Genomic DNA, 17373 nt, shown 5'->3' with positions numbered 1-17373 from the left:
ACATGCGTTTTTATGGCTCACCCACACTGCACTTGTTTTCAGGCTTTCGAGGAACTGGAGGAGCTCCTGGCACGCCATAACATTTGTATTGCCATCAAGGAGAAGCTGGTGAAGGATTCGGGAGTGGCCGAGGACATCGCCTACGACAATATAGTGCAGAAGCTGCTGACGAAGCCGCGGGCTCGAGGTATGTAACTGGGGAGTGGGAAGTTGGGAGTGGGAAATGGGGATAGCAGGCGATGCGGCGGAGGAAAAGTGCATTTCCAACCGGAACAGCGACTGCAGTCTGCCAGTCAAAATGCAATTTAAAATGAAAATGTCAAAGCGAAGGCGCAGTGCAAATGCGAAAGGAAAGCCCTTCGCAACGCCCGCGCAATGAATGCGATCCGGAGTCGGGAACTATGCTAGGATTTTTGGCTGGGCGACGGAAATTGCGTAAATTAAATGAAAATATTTAAAAACTCCCTCGCCAGCGCGCCGTTGTGCCATCTGTCCCAGCGGGAAATTAAAAAGTTCACGACAAAACAAACGGAAAAAGTTATTTGCAAATAAATTGAGAGATAGTCGCCCAGAAGTGGGCAAACTGATACGTCCAATACTGTAGTGGTGCAAAAAAGTGTGTATTTGTAATGGCCAAAAATGAGGGTCCTGTTTATTGTCCGCGTACAAAAAGCCAGGAGTAGTACTTGGCGTCCCTGAGGTCTGATGAATGACACCACCTATTCGACATGGCAAGCAATTAAAAATTCCAGTCAGGGTTGGCCAAGTTCAAATTTATCGGAACGATTTTTCAACCTAAATAAAAACGATTTTTCCACATGGCATTGCCCCAATCTGCGCCAATCATGCGATTCAGCGGCGAGATAAACAAAAAATAAATGTCAATCAATTTGAGTTTTCACATTTTGTGTTTCCCTGTCGAATATCAGCTGCCAGTCGCAGACGCCGAAAAGAAATATAAATTAAAAATAATTACCGCCCACAGCTTTGCGCATATCATTAGTCAGTGCCGCGAAAGGGTGAAGAATATCAGGGTCGTGCCCGCCAATAAAAAGCACACGGGTCGACCAATAACAATTGACTTTTGTCTGGCAAACAATTTTTGATTTACATAAATGCGCCATCAGGAGTCGTAAAGCAGTCGGCCCAGTCGGTCGCCCAAGAAAAGGGTTCCTCCGCCACCATTATTTATTGTGATTTGTGATTTGACGCCGCTTACAGGGCGCTCGCTGCCTCGCAACGATTAATCAATTTGACAAAGTATTTTCCCTGGCATCAGTTGTTTAATTTTGCATATCGAGGGTTCCTTCACTGCTTCTGGTCCGGGTCGTGGTCCTGGCTCTGGTCCTGGTTCTGGTGCGGGCTCCAGTTGGGTCCCTGAAAAATGATGCCCTTCCGGATCCGTAACTGCGGCTGGTAACTGCCGCCAGGGGTGAACTTTACGCTTGTTCGGATCCCCACACATGTCACTCCGGAGCTAAATGGAATGTGGGCGGGGGGCCGACATGTTTTTCCTTTTTATCGCCGATGTGCCAAGCTGATGCGATTTCAGCCAGGACATGGCCGGCCCCACCCGTTTTAGATCACTTTCTGGCCCGGCTTTAAAGTTTCCCCCTAATCTGCATAAATATCCTGGCGAGTGGGCTCTTAAATTAAATTTGATATCCCTGCTAAGAATAACCGTGGTGCTCGACTGCTATAAACAGGCTACTGTGTACGAGAAAGCCGCTCAAGTGCATGTCTAAGGCAAAGTGAAAATCCAAGGAAAATATCCTTCACTTCACAAAAGTATCGACAAGTTTTCCCGTTGTCGCCGCCGCTGCCTTTGAATAAGATTCCCTCCTCTTACGTTGAGTGGCGGAGCGGCAGTGGAAATCGATACCGGGACATGTTGAAGGGGCAAAAAATTATGGCTAAGACAAAGGACCTCTTGGGCGGACCGTTAAGAAGTGACAACTGCAGCTCACGTATCCCATACAAGTTTGTCCAGAGCGAAACAATAAGGGCTGAAGAAAGCTTAGGAAAATTTGGTGAGCACCTAACCAAAGGATATTTTTAGGAGCTCCTGAGTTCCATCCACAAGACCACAAGCGACTTAGGTGTCGGCTTTGCCAATTAGCCATTGGGAACGTTGTTTGCTTGGAGTTTCTAATGATATCTCCACACTTTTTGTGGACTTACTGTTAGCTTTTTGGGGCCAATTAAAGTATTGTTTTCCTTGCAAATTGAAGAAAAATACCTTGGCAGAAAATCTAAATATAGTAAAGATACGCCGCCATATGGTGAACATCTGAAAAAGTGGTTGCATTACATCAATATATACCATTGGTCATGTGAACTTTTGAAGACTTGCATTACGCCTAACGGCTAGAGTAATCCAACTTAATTGATACATCATTTGCGTAATTAATATTCAGAGCGAAATAATGGGCTGTCATTTAATACTGTAAAAACACTTTAAGCCGCCAATGAAAGGGCAGTCCTCGAAAAGGAAAACACAAGAGCAGTTGGCAGCTGCAGATTGTTTTCTTTTGCGCACAGAAGCCGCTCATTCACTATTGATTGCAATTAAAATTAATTTCTTCCTTTCGCATCATTTTAATCCGCCGCTGCCCAGGGGCCATTATCTTCGGCTCGGATCAAGAGGTGCGCCAAGTGATGCGGGCGGTCCGCCGGGCGAATGCAACTGGTTCCTTCTCCTGGATCGGATCCGATGGCTGGAGTGCCCGGAATTTGGTGTCCGACGACTACGAACCGGAGGTAGGTGAACTATTTCGTCAGATCGGATGACGGGCCAGTTACCGTCAGCCGGAAATTATGAGCCTAAATGGGCGGAACAACTAGGTTTGATTAATGGTTCGGATTTCGGTCACATACTCACGCACATACGAGGGCCCAACCCCACGACATGATAACCAAAAAATTATAAATGATGGCGGCCGAAAGAACACTTTCACACGCCCTTTCCCATGATGAATTATGGTTCAATTTGGATTAATCGTGTCTGCGTCTGTGCGTGGCTAATTAATTTGTCTAAGACCTTCAAGCCCAGAAATGGCCCTTCTCTCTGATCACGTTCATTAAGTATACGCCGCGTGTGTCTTGGTGTCATCAACAGGTGGAAGGCACGCTGTCTGTGCAGCCGCAGGCGAATCCGGTGCGCGGGTTCGAGGAGTACTTCCTCAGTCTGACGGTGGAGAACAATCAACGCAATCCCTGGTTTGTGGGTAAGTGAATTACCGATTAAAATTAAAGTGGTGTCATTAATGCTCTGATATAAGTAGTCCTTTATTAGTATTTTCTCTCGCTAAATGGTTATCTTGATTTCAGAATTCTGGGAGGATCACTTCCAGTGCCGATATCCCGGCAGTACGAGCACTCCGTACAATAACTACACCAAACAGTGCACCACAAAGGAGAGACTTTCACGCCAGAACACTGACTTCGAGGACCAGTTGCAGTTTGTTAGCGATGCGGTGATGGCATTTGCATACGCCCTGAGGTACGATAAAGCTTATTTCGAAAGCAACCCAGTAACACTTTAAACGTATTAAGAAATTAATAGTTGCTTTCTCAGCCTAGGAGGTAGCAATAAATAAAATGTAATGTAATTTCCCCTCTTCAGGGACATGCATCGCGACCTGTGCGGCGGAGGTCCTTCGCTCTGCGAGGCCATGAAGCCGACGAAGGGTGCAGACTTGCTCAAATATTTGCGAAAAGTGGAGTTTGAGGGTGAGTGAGAAATAAAAGCCGTGTAGCCACTTGTGCAGGATAAAAGCAAGTCAAATTAACGGAGTAACTATTCCCGGGGATTTTTAGAACAGGATGTCAGACTGACTCAAATACCTTCGCTCTCGCTTAGTTCCTTCAGCCGGCAAGTGTTGCGCACATAGCTTAAGTGGAAATTTCCTGCCAACCCGTCCTTGCAGTTGGGCCAAAAGCCACACGCACACACTTACACACACAATGGCATATCTCAGCCTGCGAGAGTCCTACAAGGCGCATTGGCCATGCTTTCGAGTGGAAAATTGACTTGCTTGTCATCGTCATTGAACTCGATTGAAATTCAATAAATTACACAGACAGACGGACGGGAAGGAGCCAAAGGCCCTGACTGCCTAGCGCAGATTGTCAATTTTCTGATAGGGCGAGCGGGCAAGCGGCAAAGTCGGCGAAGTCGTCCCTGGCAGGCGTGAAACCATAAACCCATTTAACTCCTATTCGATCAATCCCTCCGCAGGCCTCAGCGGCGACGAGTTCCGCTTCGACGGGAACGGCGACGGTCCGGCCCGGTACAACATCATCCACTTCAAGCAGTCCCAGGCGGGACAGTACCACTGGGTCAAGGTGGGCGAGTACACCGAGGGCGAGCTGCGGCTCAACATGTCGGGTAAGATAGAGCCCCATTGGCCTTCCAGATTTTTAAATTCTAAAGAGCAGGAAAAAGTAAAAGTACCTGACAATCAATGCATCCCTAGTCTCCTGTAACCAAATGAGTTCGAAAAGTGACCAAGATGCGACCCTCCTCCTCATCAATACTAATTTTGATTTCATTATCCCGCTAACCCAGAGGTGAAGTTCAAGCGGCTGAGTCCCAAGCCGCCGGAGTCCGTCTGCAGCCTGCCATGTCTGGTGGGTCAGGCCAAGAAGTACGTGGAAGGCGAGAGCTGCTGTTGGCACTGCTTCAATTGCACAACCTATCAAGTAAGTGAAGCCCATCTGGGGCCAGTAATTTATTTGTTGGCCCTTCGAATAGATTGAAATGTAGCGCCAAGTGAATTATTCCGGAACTAACGCGTTGACGGGAGATGGGAAAAGTGGTGACTAGCAGGCAAAAACAATTAAGCCATCAGGCCTGAAAGGGGCTGCAAGTGAATGGCAAACATGCCGCCTTTGTGCTCGCCCCATCCATTTATCAAGTGTTCCTTTGTGCGGTGCGTCCATTGCAGATCCGCCACCCGGATGACGAGACCCACTGCAAGCTGTGCAAGCTGGGGACTCTTCCCGACGCCCACAAGCAGTACTGCCGCCCCATCCCGGAGATATATTTGCGTCCGGAGTCCGCCTGGGCCATCGGTGCTATGGCGTTCAGTGCGACCGGGATCCTAGTAACGCTCTTCGTAATGGGCGTATTTGTCAGGTGAGCAGCGCATACACCGCGATAAAAGCGGGTATAGAAAGTTACTTTTAATAATATTAAATAGTATTTTTGTCATCAGAGAACATTCAACCATTAAATTTGCTTTCTTAAACAGAAAACCCGTCAGGAATAATAACAATAAGACCGTTTTTAATAATATATAGACCAATATTTTCTGATAGTGCGGTTAATGTGAATAATATAATAATAATTTTAAATATGAAGAGTAGGTAACGGGTTATGATAGTTCGTTCTTGTGTTAATAAGTGTAGTTATTATTGTTATATTTGTGACAAGCTAAAGGACATCGTGATCTAATTGCAAAACATTTCATGAGGTACTGTTTTTTAAACAGTGAAATTCCTATGTAGATAGTTTCAAATAAGGCATACTCCTGATTGATTTGTTTTTCTCTGACTGTATTTATTGGCACAACACTGTGCGCTTGTATGGATATGGAAAGCAATTAAAAAGTTTCACCCTTTCCGGGCAAACTTCGCCACAAAGTTGACCAGCAGACACATAAAAATGATGCAGTAATTGGCGCAAGAAAACGTCGCTGCAAGTTTGAAACTGAAGTAACGCCTTTCCCTCCTCCACTTTCCACCCAACAGGCACAACGACACGCCCATAGTGCGTGCCTCTGGGCGGGAGCTGAGCTACATCCTGCTGGCGGGGATTTTCATGTGCTACGGTGTCACCTTTGCCCTGGTCCTGAAGCCGACCAACATAGTGTGTGCCATTCAGCGGTGAGTGTGCAAATTGCCGAGATGATGCGTGCGAATTTTCATCCGAAACTTCCGCTCTTCCGCTTTTCCGCTTTCCCACAGGTTCGGTGTCGGCTTCTGCTTCACGGTCGTTTATGCAGCACTGTTGACCAAAACGAATCGCATTGCACGGATCTTCAAAGCGGGCAAACAGTCCGCCAAGCGACCCTCCTTCATTAGTCCCAAGTCCCAGCTGGTAATCTGTGCGTGCCTGGTTAGTGTGCAGGTGAGTGTGTGGAGTGGTCTGGCGGCGCTCCTGGCGGTGACCCACGGGGCGGATGTGGAATCGAGATGCCCTGCGCTGACTCCGTGTCATTCGTTCCATTCACTCCATTCGCAGATACTCATCAACGGCGTTTGGATGGTAATTGCGCCATCACATGCCATGCACCATTATCCCACACGCGAGGATAATCTGCTCGTCTGCGATTCGTACATCGACGCCTCCTACATGATTGCGTTCTCCTACCCAATATTTCTGATTGTTATTTGCACGGTCTACGCGGTGCTCACGCGAAAGATTCCGGAGGCTTTCAACGAATCGAAGCATATTGGTGAGTAATTGAGCTTTTTATTTCCAGAAGAGCTATAATTCCGCGTAATTGGCTTTGTCTTGGAAGGGTCTGTACAAAAAGCCCTGCATGGGTCTGCATTTTCCATATCATGGTTCATTAAAGCAGCAATGCTTTTAACTGGTTTATTTAGTGCATAAAATATCCTCACATGCGCATTACATAGCATCATTATTGTATGAATGAACAGCTCCTTATAATTTAGTTATGTGCATTGTATTTTTGTAATTTGGTTATTTCGAAACAATACGCGCATGAAATATTTATAAGTCTATATTTTATGCATTGCAACCTCAGAGTTCTCGTGCAAAAATGTTTTATAATTATGAAGCCATAACGCACATAATTGGCCATTTTGATTGATTGCTTAACCCTATTGTTACAGGATTCACCATGTACACGACGTGTGTGATTTGGCTGGCTTTTGTACCGCTCTACTTTGGAACCGCCAACCACGTCCCGCTGCGCATCACCAGCATGTCGGTGACCATCAGCTTATCCGCCAGCGTGACCATCGCCTGTCTCTTTTCGCCCAAGGTGAGTCCGGATAGCTGGGAGTGGGTTGGGCTTCGGCTTGGGGGATCCATCTCCGCCCGGGTCCTCTGTAAATTGATTGGTAATTGCGTTATGCATTAATTATTGCGCATTTATCTGGCGACCGTTGAATGATTTTGGGTGCCGCAGTATGCAGTAGCCACCGGCGATTTTATTCCATTTCATTCCCTTTATTTCGGACGCGGGGACGAGTGTTTCATTAAAATGCAATAAGACGGAAGATGAGGACAGCCGGGAGCCAAGGGTTTGGTAATTCAACTACCGGCTGCATCGATTGCGATGTGTTGCTTCCAACCATATTGTTTTTAATGCCCACCCTTCCTCTGCGTCCATATTCCTTGGTCCTTGGCCATTTCATAATGTTCCCCCGAGAAGAAGCTTAAATGTCAACAAGCCATGTCCTACCACGGAGCTGAACTGGTCATGATCTCCTCCCAAAGGCGCGCGTCCTTTATGTTGGCATACTCGGTCCCCACGCCAACATATTTTTTAATACGCCCTGCTATTAGCCATTAAGATGCAAGTAAACTGCCAGACAAGCCAAATATAGCCAGCCAGTTGAGTTCATGGACTAGATGATGCAGCATGGAGGAGGAGCTGTTTACCCCGATATTAAACGTCAGGGAGGAAGCTTACATTCAAGCACTGATAACTTCATTACACGGAAACACGACCTTTGACAGCAATGAGAAACGCAGGAAAGGAATTTTATAAGAAAATGTCAAATAGCTTGTTTGATTATTTTTTGTATAGGTATTCCAAGCTAGAAAGTCAGATCAGATAATACAAGTTATATTGACAAATAATGGAAGTCCCTCAATTGTATGGCTATTGAAAGGGAAAGACTTTTCGAGTTAGTTTCCACAGGCTTTCATACATCACTTAAAGGTGCCTTTTCGCCAGTGTCTATGCCATTTAAGAGCAAGCAGGTAGAAATAGTAAATCAGCCAGAAACTTGATTAGCAACGGAGCGGGGCTCCCACAACCGCACACGTCATAGTTCTTGGTCCCGGAGCGGAGCAAGCTACAGTTTATGGTCTGTCTGCATATTCCGGGTGCAAAGTAGAACAAAACCCCGGGGAGGCTAAGGGCCGTAAACACTCAGCACAGGGCTATTATTAAATGTCGGAGCGGAGCATTCTTCTTTGCCCAGTGGCTGCTAACCGGGCCAACTGTACGCTATCAGATGTCACCTAATGCACGGTTGGTTTGCGACGAGGAAGGAACACTGTACTGCGCACACGGCAAATACAGTGTGCACAAGCACACGAACCGCACCGTACACCTTGAGCCATAAAAATGCAATTTACAACTGCTTGTGTCTGGCAAAAGGAAAACAATAAAAGGCTGCCATGAATGCGGCATGCCACACAACAACTGGGGATCACCGGACTAAGAGGCAACAAACTAAAGCCCTGCCGCTAAGGTGCCGGCAGCCACGCCTCCTTCCGCAGGACAAAGGCTGGCAACCGAGGTGGTAAGCCATTCCGACTTCCGACTGCCACGCGCCCTTTCTGCTGTCCGTCCGGCTCTGCCTCAGTTTGTTTTCGAACTTGCCGCGTTTGTTTGCGGTGAAAACAATAACAAGGGGCGTCCAAATGGCAGCCAAACAATGTCAAAGCACAGCGGAAATGACCCACTGTGCAGGCTACGTAACACTACGCAGCGTATCGCAAGTTGAAACCAGGAGCACTGCTCGCAATTTGCGCTAAATTTTCACTAAGCGTTTAATGGATGGTGCCATTCCAGTAAGGAGTATGTGTGCTCTGAACCAGAAGCTCGCTCACGTGGCCAAAACAAATTCGATTTGGCTTTAAAGCATATTAGAAAGTCAGGACACATCAAGAAATTGGTCTAAATGTGTTTTCATGTATTGTCTTAACAACATTGAATAGTCATTTTATTAGCGGTATTTTTTTTACCCCTTACTAAAAGGTACTTACTAAAGGGTAAGCTAGTTCAAAAGTATGTAATTGGTAAAAGCAAGCGTAAAGTATATATATTCTTGATCAGGATCAATAGCAGATACGATCTGACCATGTCCGTCTGTCCGTCCATGGAACTATATATGCTAATAAGTTGAGATAGAGCATGCTGATTCCAGAGACATAGAAGCAGCGCATGTTTCCGTATTCCGTATCCGGTCCTGCTGACGGTATGGCCGTGTCCTGACAGAGCCCGCCACGGATCCCGTCACAGATCCCGGTAGATCTTCTACCTAAGTAAGTGGTATCTGATAGTCGGTGAACTCGACTATAGCATACCCTCTTGCTTTTTATTCAAATTAATAAACAAAATAAACGAATGCGTGAACGTATGATTTAATCCGTCCAAGTTATATTATTCTTTAAGTGTACGTATGGTAATATGGTGCTTAGGCGTGCACTTCTGCTCCCTGTAAACGGCCCAAGTCGTTGGCCTTTGCTTTGACCACATTACTGCTGGCCGTCGAAGCCGGAAATGGCTAATGACACTTGGGTTTGGATTGGGAATGGTACTTGGTGGTGGGCGTGGCAGGTCACGCACTGACTTCCAATCAAAGCCGTAAGATAAGCCATCTTGGGGAACCACGAAATTGGATATCGCCTCCAAATAGCTATTACACACAATGGGTCGTTCGATTAATGCCTCGAACGGGAAAATAACCTAATTGGAAAGACGCACTGCTTTTCTGACTTGACCCTACGCTTGTGTCCTTGCAGCTGTACATAATACTCATACGCCCCGAGCGCAACGTGCGCCAGAGCATGATGCCGCCTCGCTACGGCAACATGCACCGCACCGCTGGCACAGGACCCTCGTCCATGATGGCCGCCGCCGTGGTGACCGCCGCCACCTGTGCTCAGGAGGAGAAGATCCAGAAGCATATCACTCCCACAAACACAGGTCAGTAATTAAGGGATATCGGTTAACGTGTGTCACGGGTCAGTAAACACAGCGCTCAAAATACACACACTTGGTGTCGAGCAAATGTATTATTGACATATGTAATTTGCTGTTGAATAGTGCAATTAAGAGGTATAACAGTTAATCATTATCGATCAAATTATTAATTAATCAAATTATTGAAAGTGAGTCGATTTTAGCTCATGACAATGTATTAATCGTATTTTGCAATGAATTTATATCAATTAAAATATATTACTTTGTTAACACTTTGCACCAGCTGTACCTATCTCTCGTATTCATTTTTAATTTTTGTGGAAATGTTTCAATTAATTAAGAAAAGCGTACTATAAATTGGGTAATTTAAGTAACTTAAGCTGTAAAAGCTGTACTTTTATCTAAGAAATAGTAAGGTTGACAATCAAACCGAAGGTATATTCTTATTAAATTTAATTGATTTTAAAATGGTTAGGATTGAGAATGAAACTCCATTTATATTTTCCATTCACTTCCCATAACTTGCAGAAAACTCGCTAAAGACGAAGAAATTGTGCGAAATGGCCACTCAGACAATTTCCAGTATAATCACGTCGCTGGACATCAATGCGTACAATCAAATACCATATGCCGATCAATATGTGCCAAACAATGCCACAACGGCCACGACCACGCCCACAGATAAGGGCAGTGGCAACGGCAACAGCAATAGCAATACGAATGGTAGTAGCAATAGCAACAGCAACAGCAACAGCAATGGCGATGGCGATGTGGCAACAGAGAAAGTCGTGGCCAACAATAATAAAATCAATCAGCGGCAACATGGCCAGCCGGCCGTGGCATTTGCCATCACATCGACTAACAATCACATAAGCGGCCCAGCAGCAACCATAACAACAACAGCGGCAGCTGGCGAAACAACAACAGAGGCGCTGGTGGCTACAATAACAACTCCATTGGCAACGGGGGATGTCAGCGAAACCGCGTCCGTGGCGCCCAACAATGGGCATGGAAACGGGAGCCAACGTCCGCCGGTCCTGCAAACAAACTTATAGCTAAACGCACAACAATTGCAGCAGCAGCTGCTGAAGGAGCAGCAGCGACAACAAGCCGAGCTGCAGCAGCAGCACCCGCAGCAGCAACATGGAACACAAAGCTCTTCCAGCGACACCGGCAGCACGGGCAGCGGCAGTGCGGCGAAGAAGCGGGCCGCAATTCCCGTTTAGCTGCCACCGGAGATTCGAGATTCTCGCAACCATACGTAAGTAGAGGAAAGTGTCTGCTGACCCAAGCGATTCCCGGGATCAGTCTGGGGATGCGGAGAAGCAGACGGAGGGGAGGCAGGAGTTCGTGCCAGGACGGGACTCGATTGGTAGTAGCTCGGCCACAGAAATGTCTTCAGATCTTAGAAGGCGAATTAATTCTAATTCATTTACCCGTTTGTTTGCTTATTAATTTCCGTAAGTTCGGGTTATACCTTCACCCCATAAATCCACATTATCTCAACGTTCTTATATATAAGTTTCTCGATATCTGTAGAACAACGTATCTCAATAGTGAAGATATTTCTGTGGCACCTAAGACTTTCTTCAGATTTTAACAGACACGCAAGAGTCGTAAGTATGTAAGTAAGAGTCGGCTGATCAAAAACCTTTGCAACTCTTCCCAAAAACAAATGTGTTTCTCCATTTTACACTTCAGCACAAGAGTTAAAAAGCTATATTTAAAATAACTTGTCAACCTTAATCTATTAATAAGTGTTTAGTACTTAAGCTTATCTAGAATTCTAAGCGTTGTTTCAAAGCGTTCCGAAAGAAACAAAAAAATGAAAATGTGATATAATTTCAAAAATGTGTTTTCTACAACCGAAGCAACTTGCAAGCTATCTGAATAGTACACGAAACTTATAGGCTAAGTGAGGCAAACGCTGTACAGTGAGCACTGGATGAAGAGGACTTTTCGAGGGCGCAATTATGTTCCAAAAGGGCTGGGACACAGCCCCTTTGCAATGTAGCAGCTAGTTAGAACAATTACAATTGCATTTATTGTGTTGTTTGAGCCCATCAACATGGTAGATTTAATTGTTGTCCAACTGAGATGTACATATGTATGGTATTTAAGGGAGAATTTTTATTCGTAGCGACACCTCGATGTGAATTCGTATTAAAGTTAATTGTGAGCAGCTTTCAACTCGAAATGTGCTATCTCCGAAAACGCATAGTTAAATATTTGTTATAGAGCGCAAGTAATGCAATTCATGTCTAGCCAAAACATGGGGTACAAAAACTAGCGAAATTTGTTCGTTTTCCGTGTCTGTGTGTTCAGTGTAAATAGTCGTTAATGAGAATCCCATGGAACATCCAAGAATTGAATGTCTTTCGAATTAGTTACTTGATGTATAGTTAATATTACTATTATAAACAAAACGCTAAATGTTTTTTGGCCGCATATGTATTTACGAATAAAGCAAGACGAATATCAAAGAATCAAAAACACTTTCCATTTAAAAAACGAGTTTTATTCGGTGGTTAAGACTAAGGCTTCCGAGGGATCCAGGCTCAGGGCTTTCGGATCGTACCGAGTGCTGTTCAAAAGACAATGAGTATTTATAAAATATCATAATTAGCTGAGGAGCTCTGCTCCACTTACCCCTCCTTTTTTGTGGAATCAATGCTTCTTATGAGCAGCTGCAGGCTTTCGGTACGACTCTTGTCAAACTGACTCAAGTCAACGGTTTTAGCTACCGATCCGAAGTTAATCACAAGAACAATGGTGGCTGATTTGGTCAGAGATCTACAAAGGGCGCAACCAGGTAAGGTAACTACTAATCAGGAAAATTATCCCACCACCTACCGTTGGACTACGAAGATGTCATCAGAAAGTGCCTGGTACTTTGTGGACCCATTTTGCAGAGTTTTGGAAGATTTCCGTAGTGCCACCAGTGCCTTGTATATCTTCAAGTGTGAGTGATCATCGCTCAATTCCTTCTCAACATTTATCGTTGCATAGTCAGCAGCCAGAGGCAACCAGGTGGTGGATCCATTCGTGAACCCGGCATTAGTGCCTCCAGTCCACTGGAATGGCGTCCTCTCTGGATCGCGGGTGTACTGTTCGTAGATGTTCGGATTCGAGTTGCACCCCCACGGATCGACAGTGTCCTCCCAGCTGATCTCGCCATCGGTCATGCCGATCTCCTCGCCCTGGTAGGTGACACTAACTCCCGGCAGGATCATCACCAGCATGTTCATGCCATCGATGTGCTCTTTTCCATACCGACTGGCTGCTCGTCGTTTGTCGTGGTTTCCTAGCTGGAGTCGTAATTATTAGCACCAGATAAAGATCATAGGTTAATAGCCCGAACTTACCACCCAATTGGGCGTGCGACCTGCGGGCATGTTCTTTAGCCACAAATCGATTGCCTCCTGCACGTTGCTCGCAGAAAGACCCTTTTGTTCCATTACTGTAATAAGGTTGAAGTTGAACGGTAAGTGGGCTCCCTCTGTGCTTCTATTTCCGTAGAACTGCATGGTAAACCAAGCGGGGGAGTACGTCTCTATCAGCAAAACACTCGAGTTGCCCCCGAAAATGCGTTTGTGGTCATCAAGTACAGTACGCCACTGATAAACCATATCGATAGTCTCTGGCTGATTTTCGATGTACGTGGTGGTCAGATAGTCGCGATCCTCCGTGTCCTCGGTGGCCCCACTCACAACCTCATCAGGAAATTGACCGTCGCCATCGGGCACGACCTCAAAAAGCGGAGGCAGTGCATCGCACCGGAATCCAGAGACGCCCTCGTTCAGCCAGTAGCGTAGCACCCGCTTCATCTGCTCCACAACCAGGGGATTGCGATAGTTCAGATCGGGCTGCTGCACTGCGAACTGGTGTAGGTAGTACTGCTGACGAAGCTCATTCCATTCCCAGGCACTTCCACGGAAGTACTGCAGCCAGTTGGTCGGAGGCTCCCTCTTCCCAGTGGTGGAATTTATCTTCCCGTCGTGCCACACGTAGTAGTCCTCGTAGCCCTTCTCCCTTTTAACCGACTTCAGGAACCACTCACTCTCGTTGCTTGAATGGTTGGGTACGAAGTCCAGAACTATCTTCAGATCCAGCTCCTTGGCTTTCTTGATCAATGTACGAAAATCCTCGAGTGTTCCGTACTCCGGCTGAATGTCAAAAAAATCGGATATGTCATAGCCAAAGTCGACCATGGGCGACTTGAAGATGGGCGATAGCCAAGCAGCCGTTACGCCCAAGTCCTTGAGATACTCTAGTTTGCTGGTTATGCCGTTCAAGTCACCAATGCCATCGCCATCGGAGTCTTTGAAGGAGCGCGGGTAGATCTGATAGAACTGGGCGGTTTGCCACCAGTCCTTGGTCGTTTCACTGGAGGAGCTCTGCACTTGACATGCCTCATTCGAGGCAATGGCTAAAAGCAGAAGTGTTAGCAGCGACAGAAGCTTCATTGCCTGGGTCAAATCAAAATACCTTGTGCGAGCAGCCGGCAAATGCTCGCCCTTTTATAGACTGTCCACTCAACCGGTTAGATAAGACCTCAAAGTGGAAATGTTTTGATTAGTCTAGGGTAAGTCCGCCTAATCGATTGTGGAGCATTCACATAGTCATCTCCGGAATTGTTATTGGAAAATTTCCAGCTCAAGTGTTCTTTCGAGTGTTTTGGTAAATGCATACCCTACTCGATGTGGGGCTATCATTTAAGCTCTGGTAATCCCGTTTCCGTATTATTGTATAAAAGGAACAGCGCGGAGTCCTCGCTATCAAGTAAGAAACATGCAGGGAACGCGGTTAGATCTTTTTGGCTTACTGGCTTGTGGGCTGCTTATACTGGCACATCCTAGCTGGTCATGTGAAACCACGACTTCGACGACAGTCACAAAGGACTGGTGGGAAAATGCCCAGTTTTATCAGATATACCCGCGATCATTCATGGACTCCGACGGCGATGGAATCGGAGATTTGAATGGTATCACCAGTAAATTGGAGTACCTGAAGGATCTGGGGGTCACGGCAGCCTGGCTATCGCCCATTTTCACTTCGCCCATGGTGGACTTCGGCTACGACATATCCGACTTTTTTGACATCCAGCCGGAATACGGAACACTCGATGACTTCAGGGCTCTCATCAAGCGGGCAAACGAGTTGGACCTAAAGATCATTCTGGATTTCGTGCCCAATCACTCAAGTGATGAGAACTCTTGGTTTGTAAAATCTGTAAATCGCGAGAAGGGCTACGAGGACTACTACGTTTGGCATGACGGGAAGGTGAATTCCACTACTGGCGATCGGGAACCCCCTTCCAATTGGCTGCAAGCTTTCCGGGGAAGTGCGTGGGAGTGGAACGAGAAACGTCAACAGTACTATCTACACCAGTTCGCAGTGCAGCAGGCTGATCTTAACTACCGAAATCCCCTGGTCGTGGAGCAGATGAAGCGAGTGCTTCGCTACTGGTTGGACCTTGGCGTAGCTGGCTTCCGCTGCGATGCCGTACCAGTGCTCTTCGAGATCGAGCCGGATGCAGATGGTCAGTATGCCGATGAAGAGCTTAGCGGTCTGACGGACGACGTCGACGACCGCAAGTACCTGAAGAGCGATCTCATCGAGAACCGGCCGGAGACCATTGACATGGCGTACCAGTGGCGCGTGGTGATGGATGACTACCAGCGCATCCACGGAGGCGATACGAGGGTTCTTCTAATCGAGACCTATGCTCCGCCCGCCTACACAATGCAGTTTTATGGAAATCGCTCAACGGCTGGTGCCCATCTGCCCTTTAACTTCAATCTGATTACGGTTCTGGCCAGCGATGGTGTCTCTGCAGGATCCATCAAAACAGCAGTGGACAACTGGCTGGACAACCTGCCTGCCGGACGCACCGCCAACTGGGTTATAGGTAACCACGACCAGCGTCGGGCGGCAAGTCGATATGGAACCGCTAATGCCGATGCCATGAACATGTTGGTCATGGTCCTTCCTGGAGCTAGTGTCACCTACCAGGGCGAAGAACTGGGTATGACCGATGGCGAGATAAGCTGGGAAGACACCCAAGACCCAGCTGCCTGCAACTCGAACTCGGACATCTACGAGCAGTTCACACGTGATCCCTCGCGGACTCCCTTCCAGTGGACGAGTGGCACCAACGCCGGGTTCTCCACTGCATCCAAGACTTGGTTGCCACTGGCAGCAGACTACCAAACGCTGAATGTGGAAACGGAGGCGGCGGCTCAGCGCTCTCATCTGAAAATCTACAAGGCGCTGGTGGAGCTGAGGAAATCGTCGCTGCCACTGCAAAACGGATCCACTAAATATGGAGTCGTTGGGGAGAATGTGTTTGTGGTGAAGCGGTAAGTAAAGTTTAGCTAAGTTCATATTTGTCTCAAAATGTGGGGATATAAAGTGCGTATAGAGCCCCGAGCCATAATAAACTGGTGAGCCAGTAAGTCACACTTCAGAAATGAAATATGCACACCGCATACAAGTAGTTTCTTCGCCAAGAGTTATGCACCGGGAGCAACGTATACTGCAGAAATTCCTTCGAGTACGTACCGAACCATTACCTTTACAGTTACATCTCCGGCTCTGCATCCATAATTTATGTGGCCAACTTTGCCAGCAAGGGTGTCACTGTGGATTTATACGAATTCGACAAGACGCTGCCCACCCACTTGACGCTCCTCATCCGCAGCCTGCAGTCCTCGAAGGCGGAGGGGTAAGGCATCTCGTCCCCATGTTGACCATCTGACTATCTGACCGACCGTTCTGACATTTGTGCGGACATCTTTTCAGCTCCCAGTTCGAGGTCACCGGATTAAGTCTGGCTGCCGGCGAGGCCTTGGTATTGAGCAGCAGCAGTTCTTCCCGGTTCGATTAAATGGCGATTCCCACCAGGCGCACTTGAATCACACTGAGTCAGGCCACTCAATCGGTATTTATCTTCGGCTCAAAGCAAATATGCCGTGGCTTGCATAAATAAATATATAAGTGAAAAACCAGACAAACAACCCACTCCACCCCAGAAACACCGCACATATCCTGAAATCCCCCCCAGCCCCACTCGGAGATAAGCTCAAGTGCCCGGCATACTCTTTTAATTCCCACTCGGCGGCGGGCTCCGCGCTTAAAGTGTTTACACACAAATTAAAGTCAAGCAAAAGTCCCGGCCTCGCCAAGTATTTGCTGTTTTACAATGTGTGTGCCTGAGAGCCTAAGAATGTGTGCTACACACAATGTAAATACGGACGGCGACCAGGGACTAGGCCTAAAATTGTGGATGTTGGCCTGGGACCGGGGCCCCATCATCTCGGAGCACTTTGAAGTCGGGACCTAAATAGGTGGGGAGGTTTTCATAGCTAGATTTATTACCAATCTCGGAAATTCGTGAAACAGCCCTGCAGTATTTACTCTTGTATTCGCGTACGAAGGGAGGGCAGGCGAAGGC

General features: G+C 46.9%; 3 protein-coding genes across 4 annotated transcripts in view; 2 read left to right on the top strand and 1 right to left on the bottom strand.

Moving 5' to 3' along the window:
* Positions 1–12412, top strand: part of LOC117137093 (metabotropic glutamate receptor 2) — a 46980-nt gene extending 34568 nt beyond the window's left edge. Inside the window, exons 4-17 of one of the 2 annotated variants that reach the window (XM_033298378.1) lie at positions 43–187; positions 2618–2760; positions 3119–3227; positions 3331–3502; positions 3626–3732; positions 4241–4390; positions 4571–4704; positions 4950–5140; positions 5755–5889; positions 5971–6133; positions 6248–6461; positions 6865–7016; positions 9737–9920; positions 10446–12412. In XM_033298378.1, coding sequence (XP_033154269.1) covers positions 43–187; positions 2618–2760; positions 3119–3227; positions 3331–3502; positions 3626–3732; positions 4241–4390; positions 4571–4704; positions 4950–5140; positions 5755–5889; positions 5971–6133; positions 6248–6461; positions 6865–7016; positions 9737–9920; positions 10446–10972 — 2526 coding nt within the window. In that variant the 3' untranslated portion in view covers positions 10973–12412. The remainder of the gene's footprint in view (positions 1–42; positions 188–2617; positions 2761–3118; positions 3228–3330; positions 3503–3625; positions 3733–4240; positions 4391–4570; positions 4705–4949; positions 5141–5754; positions 5890–5970; positions 6134–6247; positions 6462–6864; positions 7017–9736; positions 9921–10445) is intronic. The other variant, XM_033298379.1, reaches the window with a different exon arrangement.
* Position 12413: 1 nt separating this feature from the next.
* Positions 12414–14404, bottom strand: LOC117137106 (maltase A1). The gene is made up of 4 exons (XM_033298393.1): positions 13283–14404; positions 12771–13225; positions 12567–12710; positions 12414–12501 (listed from the first exon to the last, which is right to left on the bottom strand). The coding sequence occupies exons 1-4, from the start codon at positions 14381–14383 to the stop codon at positions 12435–12437; spliced, it is 1767 nt and encodes a 588-aa protein (XP_033154284.1). The 5' UTR covers positions 14384–14404; the 3' UTR covers positions 12414–12434.
* A 301-nt stretch (positions 14405–14705) lies between these two features.
* LOC117137105 (maltase A1) lies at positions 14706–16948 on the top strand. Its single transcript, XM_033298391.1, has 3 exons — positions 14706–16279; positions 16501–16644; positions 16722–16948. The coding sequence occupies exons 1-3, from the start codon at positions 14709–14711 to the stop codon at positions 16804–16806; spliced, it is 1800 nt and encodes a 599-aa protein (XP_033154282.1). The 5' UTR covers positions 14706–14708; the 3' UTR covers positions 16807–16948.
* The last annotated feature ends 425 nt before the right edge of the window (positions 16949–17373 follow it).

The sequence above is a fragment of the Drosophila mauritiana genome, chromosome 2R (assembly GCF_004382145.1).
Source record: "Drosophila mauritiana strain mau12 chromosome 2R, ASM438214v1, whole genome shotgun sequence".
Lineage (NCBI taxonomy): Eukaryota > Metazoa > Arthropoda > Insecta > Diptera > Drosophilidae > Drosophila > Drosophila mauritiana.
The sequence above is the reverse complement of the archived record's forward strand: the minus strand, read 5'-3'. Positions and strand labels throughout refer to the sequence as shown.

Excerpts from the sequence above, each read along its gene's own strand:
- LOC117137105 (XM_033298391.1), top strand. The coding sequence starts at position 14,709 with ATGCAGGGAACGCGGTTAGATCTTTTTGGCTTACTGGCTTGTGGGCTG. Across the intron at positions 16,280-16,500 it reads AATGTGTTTGTGGTGAAGCG|TTACATCTCCGGCTCTGCAT; the intron begins GTAAGTAAAGTT and ends TTACCTTTACAG. Across the intron at positions 16,645-16,721 it reads CAGTCCTCGAAGGCGGAGGG|CTCCCAGTTCGAGGTCACCG; the intron begins GTAAGGCATCTC and ends ACATCTTTTCAG.
- LOC117137106 (XM_033298393.1), bottom strand. The coding sequence starts at position 14,383 with ATGAAGCTTCTGTCGCTGCTAACACTTCTGCTTTTAGCCATTGCCTCG. Across the intron at positions 12,711-12,770 it reads GACATCTTCGTAGTCCAACG|ATCTCTGACCAAATCAGCCA; the intron begins GTAGGTGGTGGG and ends CGCCCTTTGTAG. Across the intron at positions 12,502-12,566 it reads GATTCCACAAAAAAGGAGGG|CACTCGGTACGATCCGAAAG; the intron begins GTAAGTGGAGCA and ends TCTTTTGAACAG.